At 47.3% G+C, this 10000-nt stretch overlaps 1 protein-coding gene across 1 annotated transcript; it reads right to left on the bottom strand.

Moving 5' to 3' along the window:
- Positions 1-3004: 3004 nt before the first annotated feature.
- Positions 3005-8989, bottom strand: LOC125140286 (TBC1 domain family member 8B-like). The gene is made up of 4 exons (XM_047809101.1): positions 8712-8989; positions 4079-4189; positions 3830-3948; positions 3005-3678 (listed from the first exon to the last, which is right to left on the bottom strand). Exons 1-4 carry the CDS (start codon positions 8836-8838, stop codon positions 3376-3378), a joined length of 660 nt encoding a protein of 219 aa, XP_047665057.1. The 5' UTR covers positions 8839-8989; the 3' UTR covers positions 3005-3375.
- Between the last annotated feature and the right edge of the window lie 1011 nt (positions 8990-10000).

Here is a 10000-nt window from a genome sequence, read left to right on the forward strand (position 1 = left end):
GAGAAGAGTATATAAGAGCAGGTATAGAGGATGAGGAAGAACATGACTGGGCTTCTAACTTACACCATGCTAAATGAGGTGACTCCACCCAGCACCGTGTCTTATGGATGTGTGCTGTTCAGTAATAAGACCACCGCTAGACTTACATCTCTATAATGACTTAATGACTTACGCACCCTGGGACATCTCCCAGACCAAATGAAAGCATTAATCGTTTTATCTAATGAGTCAAAATGTTTAGGTGAGAACAACGGGATTGTTAGAAATAGAAAAAGAAATTTAGGCAGAACATTCATTTTTATAGCATTAATCTTCCCAATCAGAGACAAAGGCAGACTATTCCATCTCTGAAGGTCAGACTTCATCTTAGTTACGAGTGGAGTAAAGTTTGCAGAAAAAAGACCTGAAAATGTACGTGTCACATTAATACCAAGATATCTAAACCCAGCGGGACTGATTTTGAAGGCATGTCCAGATGCTTAAGTTGCAAAGCAGTTGTGTTAATTGGATAGCATTCACTCTTCTGAAAATTTAATTCATATCCAGAAAAGGAACTGAATGTATCGAGTGGACAAGATACCAGGTAGACCAGACACAGGGTCTGATACATAGAGCAACAAATCATCTGCATACAATGATAGTCTGTGTTGGATGCCGTTCCTAGTGACGCCTTTAAATAAAGTAGAGGATCGTAATGAAATGGCCAATGGTTCAATGGCCAAGGCAAATAAAGAGAGGGGGCAACCCTGACGTGTCCCAGGTTTTAACGGGAAATACTCTGAACGCACATTGTTTGTTTGAATGCTGGCTTGAGGTGATGTATAAAGTAATTTCACCCAACCAATAAATTTATTACCAAAACCAAATTTTTTTAATACAGCGATTAAATACTCCCACTCTACCCACAGTATGGACATTTACCCCATGGCTGCAGACGTACCTTGGAGTTCATTAATTTATTAATCTAATTAATGAGTCCACTGTTGCCGATGGAATAAAATAGTAAGCCAAATTTCTGTCCCTATCTAGTCCCACTCAGGATCTGCTTTTAAGCAGTGTTTAGTCCGTTTGTTGACTGTCTCTGTGTAAGTTCTTGAGTCCTTGATCATTTTGTCATAATTTTGTCATTTGTAGAGTAATAACAATATTCACTTTATCCCACAGTGATAACTGTCTCATTATTTTCTTTCTTTGTAAATAGTGCTTCTTTATTTAATGTAATTATTTTTGAGTATTTAAATCATTAATGAAGGTCTGCTGGTGCGGCGGTGCTCTGTGTGCCACTGAAATCTGTCTGACTGCTCGTTGTTACCTCCTTAAAACACTTTGGAAGTCGACATCCGTGTAGTAAATATATTTGAATATTATATTATATATTTGGATGGTGCCATGTGACTCCACACACACTTCATAAATGACTCTATGTAAGTTTATCTTTACCGCTGTTCCCAGAATTAAATGTCTACTTTGTTCAGCTTTGGTTGATGACAACTGATTTTTGACATATTGAATTATGTTATTATGTCTTTAATAATAACCACATTCGATTGATTACAGACTCTGAACTTGTGCCATTAAAATTCAGATTCTGGTTTCAGCTGTGTGTGTGTGTGTGTGTGTGTGTGTGTGTGTGTGTGTGTGTGTGTGTAGGCTTTAACTCTATTTATTTCTGGTAGCTTCCGGACTTTTTGTGTATCTCTGTGACTCACTTTGTTCTAGGGTTGTGTGATGTGAATTGTTTTATATTCTATACCACTGTTGATTTTATAGTGTTGGTGTTTGTTCTTCTCTCAGCTGATTAATCAGGAGGAGTTTCAGTCTCCCTTATGGTGTGGATTGTGGGCAGGACTTTACTCATTTAAACTGAAGGTTTCTCTGTAAGTATCTCTAACACACTGTAAATAAGTGTCTAGTACGGTTTGATATATTCTCTCACACCATATTTTTAATCTCACACTTGGTTGACTGCAGATATGTTCCTCAAACCCATCTCTGTAGTCACCTCTTACTGTCACAGACGCTCTCACCCACAGAGCAGAGGTCACAATCCCAGTAACCCCATCTACCCTCCTCTGTAAGTCTCACACACTGGGGGTAGGTGGGCTCTGGAATTGTCAGTCTGCTGTAAAGAAAGCTGATTTTATCTCTGCTTTAACTTCCCATTACTCCTGTGATGTTCTTGCTCTAACAGAGACCTGGACGTCCCCACAGAACACTGCTACACCAGCTGCTCCATCCTCTGCCTATGCTTTCTCTCACTCACCACGAGAAACAGGCAGGGGTGGTGGTACAGGTTTATTGTTGTCATGGAGATGGTGCTTTACACCTCTACTCTTCTCTCATTTAACCATCTCTTCTTTTGAATTCCATGTCATTTCAGTTACCTCTCCTATCAACCTTGTCCTCATTGTTGTCCACCGCCCTCCTGGTCCCCTAGGGGACTTCCTGTAAGAAATGGACTCACTGCTTAGTGCTTTCCCTTCTGACAGCAACCCATCTGTCAGTGCTTGGTGACTTCAACCTCCCCTCTGACAAGCTTCAATCCTCTTCCCTCCTGTCTCTTCTCTACTCGTTCACCCTGACACTCAACAGCTACGTCCCCACACACAAAGGAGACAATGTCCTGGACCTGCTTTTCACCTGTCCTTCTCCAGCTACAGACATGACTGCTACCCCACTCCACGTCTCTGATCACCACCTGGTATCCTTCACCATCACTCTCCTTATTCTGCCTAAAACTTCCTCTCACCCCCTTGCTCTTATCCCCCCCCCCCCCCCCGCCTCCACTCTGTCTCCCCTTCTTCTGTAGCTTCTGGCACTCTTTCTTCTCTTCCTGACCCTGAGTCCTTTCCTCACTACCCTTGGCCACAGACACTTTCCTCTCATCTCTTTCCACAACCATGGACTTTCTCTGCCCTCTGTTCACTAAACCCTAGAAAACTTCTTGTTCTAATCCTCAGGAGTCTTGGGATTTGTGGATCAGCTTGGGAATGGTTCGCTTCCTACCTGGAAGGACGCTCATATCAGGTAACATGGAGGGGAGTGACATCTGCTCCACGCAGACTCTCCACTCAGATCTACCATCACTGCTCGAACTGGTTTCACCGTCTCTCAGTAAGAGGCAAGTATACAACAAGACTTCTCTGTTCTGCACCAAGGTGGTGGCATGAACTTCCCCTAGGGGTCCTGGACAGCTGAGTCACTGGATATTTTCAAATGACGTTTCTTATTATGACACACTTCAACTAGCACTTCCTTCCTTGTTTGTTGCATATGTGTTGCATAAAAAAACAACCTTGGACAATGTTTTAAACTCATGGGATCTTAAGTATGTAACCTAGTGACCCAGAGTTAATGTATACAATGGTAGAGACTTCAGCACTTCTGTACGTCGCTCTGGACAAGGGCATCTGCTAAATGCTGTAAATGTGGATGTGTGTGTGTGTGTGTGTTTGTCTTACCCTCATTGCCTAGTAGGTAAGAGTAGAAACACAGGAAGTTAGTGCTGAGGTAGATCCAGCCCTGATTTGGAACGCGGCCCTTCCAGTAGCTGCAGGAGAAGTAGGTCACTAGTTTTTCCTTCTTTGGCAAACTGAACAAGCGCTCGAATCGAAGCGCAGCCTCACGGAAACGCACAGGGTCCTCCGCACTCACCTTGTCCTCCTCCACAATTAACCCCTATATAAACACAGGTGAACACACAAGACTGGTATAAGGGGTGTACACCTTTGTGTCTGAAAGTTACAATAACACAAGGATATTGTTGTTATTATTATTATGATGTGTGTGTGTGTGTGTGTGTGTGTGTGTGCGTGTGTGTGTCTCTCACTCTAATCTTGCCCTGAACGAAGCTTGTGATGTCATCACCAGAGTCAAACACAGAGAGAGTTCTCATAATGTTGAGCTGCAGCCAGTCCCAGTGCTGAGAAATCTCTTCATGGGATGCACCTAAACACACAAACACACAGCAACTTGTCTCTTATTAGACATCACCAATAGAGTAGGGCACTTCAACACCCCCACCCCCAGAACCACCTCCACCACACACTCACACACAGGCACACACACAATTACTTACCACAGGCGATGTTCCAGTATACCTGTGAATCAGGTGTTTGGTGTAAAATGCGATATGGTGCCACTTTTGCAGTGGAGTCAAACACTGTGTCCAACGTCCCAACCAGGAGACCTTAAGTGCACACACACAGTCACAAAAGGGTAAAAGACTACAGTGGTGTAATATGTAGTTAACAGGGTGAGTGTCTGGACTAGATGCTGTAGGCTAGTCTCTGTGACTAACCCCAGCTGTCTCACCTGTCTTTGTGACTAACCCCAGCTGTCTCACCTGTCAGTGTGACTAATCCCAGCTGTCTGACAAGTCTGTGTGATTAATCCCAGCCTCCTCACTTGTCTGTGTGACTAACCCCAGCTGTCTCACCTGTCTTTGTGACTAACCCTAGCTGTCTAACCTGTCAGTGTGACTAATCCCAGCTGTCTCACCTGTCTTTGTGACTAGCCCCAGCTGTCTCACCTGTCTTTGTGACTAACCCCAGCTGTCTAACCTGTCAGTGTGTCTAATCCCAGCTGTCTCACCTGTCTTTGTGACTAACCCCAGCTGTCTCACCTGTCTGTGTGACTAATCCCAGCTGTCTCACAAGTCTGTGTGATTAATCCCAGCCTCCTCACCTGTCTGTGTGACTAACCCCAGCTGTCTCACCTGTCAGTATGACTAATCCCAGCTGTCTCACCTGTCTGTGTGACAAATCCCAGCTGTCTTACCGGTCAGTGTGACTAACCCCAGCTGTCTCACCTGTCAGTGTGACTAACCCCAGCTGTCTCACCTGTCAGTCCCACACAGCTGTCTCACCTGTCTTTGTGACTAATCCCAGCCTCCTCACCTGTCTGTGTGACTAACCCCAGCTGTCTCACTTGTCTTTGTGACTAAACCCAGCTGTCTAACCTGTCAGTGTGACTAATCCCAGCTGTCTCACCTGTCTTTGTGACTAAGCCCAGCTGTCTCACCTGTCAGTGTGACTAATCCCAGCTGTCTCACCTGTCTGTGTGACAAATCCCAGCTGTCTTACCGGTCAGTGTGACTAACCCCAGCTGTCTCACCTGTCAGTGTGACTAACCCCAGCTGTCTCACCTGTCAGTGTGACTAACCCCAGCTGTCTCACCTGTCAGTCCCACACTGCTGTCTCACATGTCAGTGTGACTAACCCCAGCTGTCTCACCTGTCTGTGTGACTAATCCCAGCTGTCTCACATGTCAGTGTGACTAACCCCAGCTATCTCACCTGACAGTCCCACACAGCTGTCTCACATGTCAGTGTGACTAACCCCAGCTGTCTCACCTGTCAGTCGCACACAGCTGTCTCACCTGTCAGTGTGACTAACCCCAGCTGTCTCACCTGTCAGTGTGACTAACCCCAGCTGTCTCACCTGTCAGTCCCACACTGCTGTCTCACCTGTCAGTGTGACTAACCCCAGCTGTCTCACATGTCAGTGTGACTAACCCCAGCTGTCTCACATGTCAGTGTGACTAACCCCAGCTGTCTCACCTGTCAGTGTGACTAACCCCAGCTGTCTCACCTGTCAGTCCCACACTGCTGTCTCACATGTCAGTGTGACTAACCCCAGCTGTCTCACATGTCAGTGTGACTAACCCCAGCTGTCTCACCTGTCTGTGTGACTAATCCCAGCTGTCTCACATGTCAGTGTGACTAACCCCAGCTATCTCACCTGACAGTCCCACACAGCTGTCTCACATGTTAGTGTGACTAACCCCAGCTGTCTCACATGTCAGTGTGACTAACCCCAGCTGTCTCACCTGTCAGTCGCACACAGCTGTCTCACCTGTCAGTGTGACTAACCCCAGCTGTCTCACCTGTCAGTCCCACACTGCTGTCTCACCTGTCAGTGTGATTAACCCCAGCTGTCTCACATGTCAGTGTGACTAACCCCAGCTGTCTCACCTGTCAGTGTGACTAACCCCAGCTGTCTCACCTTCAGTGTGACTAACCCCAGCTGTCTCACCTGTCAGTCCCACACTGCTGTCTCACATGTCAGTGTGACTAACCCCAGCTGTCTCACCTGTCAGTCCCACACTGCTGTCTCACATGTCAGTGTGACTAACCCCAGCTGTCTCACATGTCAGTGTGACTAACCCCAGCTGTCTCACCTGTCAGTGTGACTAACCCCAGCTGTCTCACCTTCAGTGTGACTAACCCCAGCTGTCTCACCTGTCAGTCCCACACTGCTGTCTCACATGTCAGTGTGACTAACCCCAGCTGTCTCACCTGTCAGTGTGACTAACCCCAGCTGTCTCACCTGTCAGTGTGACTAACCCCAGCTGTCTCACCTGTCAGTCCCACACTGCTGTCTCACATGTCAGTGTGACTAACCCCAGCTGTCTCACCTGTCAGTCCCACACTGCTGTCTCACATGTCAGTGTGACTAACCCCAGCTGTCTCACATGTCAGTGTGACTAACCCCAGCTGTCTCACATGTCAGTGTGACTAACCCCAGCTGTCTCACCTGTCAGTCCCACACTGCTGTCTCACATGTCAGTGTGACTAACCCCAGCTGTCTCACCTTCAGTGTGACTAACCCCAGCTGTCTCACCTGTCAGTCCCACACTGCTGTCTCACATGTCAGTGTGACTAACCCCAGCTGTCTCACATGTCAGTGTGACTAACCCCAGCTGTCTCACCTGTCAGTCGCACACAGCTGTCTCACCTGTCAGTGTGACTAACCCCAGCTGTCTCACATGTCAGTGTGACTAACCCCAGCTGTCTCACCTGTCAGTGTGACTAACCCCAGCTGTCTCACCTGTCAGTCCCACACTGCTGTCTCACCTGTCAGTGTGACTAACCCCAGCTGTCTCACATTTCAGTGTGACTAACCCCAGCTGTCTCACCTGTCAGTGTGACTAACCCCAGCTGTCTCACATGTCAGTGTGTCTAACCCCAGCTGTCTCACATGTCAGTGTGACTAACCCCAGCTGTCTCACCGGTCAGTCCCACACTGCTGTCTCACATGTCAGTGTGACTAACCCCAGCTGTCTCACCTGTCAGTGTGACTAACCCCAGCTGTCTCACCTGTCAGTGTGACTAACCCCAGCTGTCTCACCTGTCAGTCCCACACTGCTGTCTCACCTGTCAGTGTGACTAACCCCAGCTGTCTCACCTGTCAGTCCCACACTGCTGTCTCACATGTCAGTGTGACTAACCCCAGCTGTCTCACATGTCAGTGTGACTAACCCCAGCTGTCTCACCTGTCAGTGTGACTAACCCCAGCTGTCTCACATGTCAGTGTGACTAACCCCAGCTGTCTCACCTGTCAGTGTGACTAACCCCAGCTGTCTCACCTGTCAGTTCCACACAGCTGTCTCACCTGTCAGTGTGACTAACCCCAGCTGTCTCACATGTCAGTGTGACTAACCCCAGCTGTCTCACCTGTCAGTCCCACACTACTGTCTCACATGTCAGTGTGACTAACCCCAGCTGTCTCACATGTCAGTGTGACTAACCCCAGCTGTCTCACATGTCAGTGTGACTAACCCCAGCTGTCTCACCTGTCAGTCCCACACTGCTGTCTCACCTGTCAGTCCCACACTACTGTCTCACATGTCAGTGTAACTAACCCCAGCTGTCTCACATGTCAGTGTGACTAACCCCAGCTGTCTCACATGTCAGTGTGACTAACCCCAGCTGTCTCACCTGTCAGTCCCACACTGCTGTCTCACATGTCTTTGTGACTAACCCCAGCTGTCTCACATGTCAGTGTGACTAACCCCAGCTGTCTCACCTGTCAGTGTGACTAACCCCAGCTGTCTCACCTGTCAGTGTGACTAACCCCAGCTGTCTCACCTGTCAGTGTGACTAACCCCAGCTGTCTCACCTGTCAGTTCCACACAGCTGTCTCACCTGTCAGTGTGACTAACCCCAGCTGTCTCACATGTCAGTGTGACTAACCCCAGCTGTCTCACCTGTCAGTCCCACACTACTGTCTCACATGTCAGTGTGACTAACCCCAGCTGTCTCACATGTCAGTGTGACTAACCCCAGCTGTCTCACCTGTCAGTCCCACACTACTGTCTCACATGTCAGTGTGACTAACCCCAGCTGTCTCACATGTCAGTGTGACTAACCCCAGCTGTCTCACCTGTCAGTGTGACTAACCCCAGCTGTCTCACCTGTCAGTGTGACTAACCCCAGCTGTCTCACCTGTCAGTGTGACTAACCCCAGCTGTCTCACCTGTCAGTTCCACACAGCTGTCTCACCTGTCAGTGTGACTAACCCCAGCTGTCTCACATGTCAGTGTGACTAACCCCAGCTGTCTCACCTGTCAGTGTGACTAACCCCAGCTGTCTCACATGTCAGTGTGACTAACCCCAGCTGTCTCACCTTCAGTGTGACTAACCCCAGCTGTCTCACCTGTCAGTGTGACTAACCCCAGCTGTCTCACCTGTCAGTGTGACTAACCCCAGCTGTCTCACCTGTCAGTTCCACACAGCTGTCTCACCTGTCAGTGTGACTAACCCCAGCTGTCTCACATGTCAGTGTGACTAACCCCAGCTGTCTCACCTGTCAGTGTGACTAACCCCAGCTGTCTCACATGTCAGTGTGACTAACCCCAGCTGTCTCACCTTCAGTGTGACTAACCCCAGCTGTCTCACATGTCAGTGTGACTAACCCCAGCTGTCTCACCTGTCAGTCCCACACTGCTGTCTCCGTGGCCTCTCCTCCGCTGCAGGATGAAATAATCATTGGACTTTTCAGTCACCCATAGTTTCAGCGCATTTTTTAAAAGCACCTCTTCCGGTTTGAGCCACATTTCGGCGCTCGCATGTGTCTCGCATGTCACTGAGTGTGTTTGTGTGTAATTGTGTCTCCGAGCCCGTAAATGTGTGTGCGTCTGTGTATTCGGCTCCTGTTTCCCACGTCGACAGAAATACTGCCAAAACGGAAAGAAAGCGCATTGTGGGATTTGTAGTATTGTGGTAGACGAATCGTAGCGCCACAAACACACATAAACTACAGCTCCCAGCATGCACCGCGTCATTGCGGCAATTTAAAGGGCCAGATCAAATGCGCGCGCACTGAAACTAAGTGAAGGCGAGACCAAGCTTCATATCTGCTGAAAATGTCACTTTCTCAAGGGTTCACGTGCACATTAGAGACCTCTAGTGGTGAAATAAACAAACACACGTGGATCCGTAAACATGCACTGCGTGTGTAAAGGCCAAGAACAAATAAACAGCTGATAAATAAACACAGCATCAGATTAGGGGAAGAAACTTACAGCCTCCAGGCACACAACTGTAGGATGTGAACATTAATCAAGCTCCTGACCTGTAGACGTATGCAGTGTCTCTGGTCCTACAGGGTTCCTAACAAACTCCGTGTGTATGAGCCCTTGTCCTACTACTGTATTAGTAAATATACTGTAAGTAAGATGAGTGCATTTAAATAAAATTTGCATATTCTTGATCAGAAAAAGTTCATAGACACATCAGTGAATGTGGAAAATTAATCAAACTTAGGGGTCATTTATTTTACAAATGTGTGTCGTAAACATTGTAGACATCCTCAACCATGTTACCTTTGTGTCACCAACGAAGTGTGTAGCTCCAGGTTTTATCATTGTGTAGCACAAGTTATGTACACTATCATTGTGTAGCACAAGTTATGTACACTATCATTGTGTAGCACAAGTTATGTACACTATCATTGTGTAGCACAAGTTATGTACACTATCATTGTGTAGCACAAGTTATGTACACTATCATTGTGTAGCACAAGCTTTGTACACTATCATTGTGTAGCACAAGTTATGTACACTATCATTGTGTAGCACAAGTTATGTACACTATCATTGTGTAGCACAAGTTATGCTCCAAACACAACAGATCCATTAAATCATCTTAACAGATTAAATAATCAATATAATTGAGAAGAGACAAAAAATCATACTTCTACCAATGCACCAAGTGATC

This window comes from Tachysurus fulvidraco, chromosome 26, assembly GCF_022655615.1.
Source record: "Tachysurus fulvidraco isolate hzauxx_2018 chromosome 26, HZAU_PFXX_2.0, whole genome shotgun sequence".
Lineage (NCBI taxonomy): Eukaryota > Metazoa > Chordata > Actinopteri > Siluriformes > Bagridae > Tachysurus > Tachysurus fulvidraco.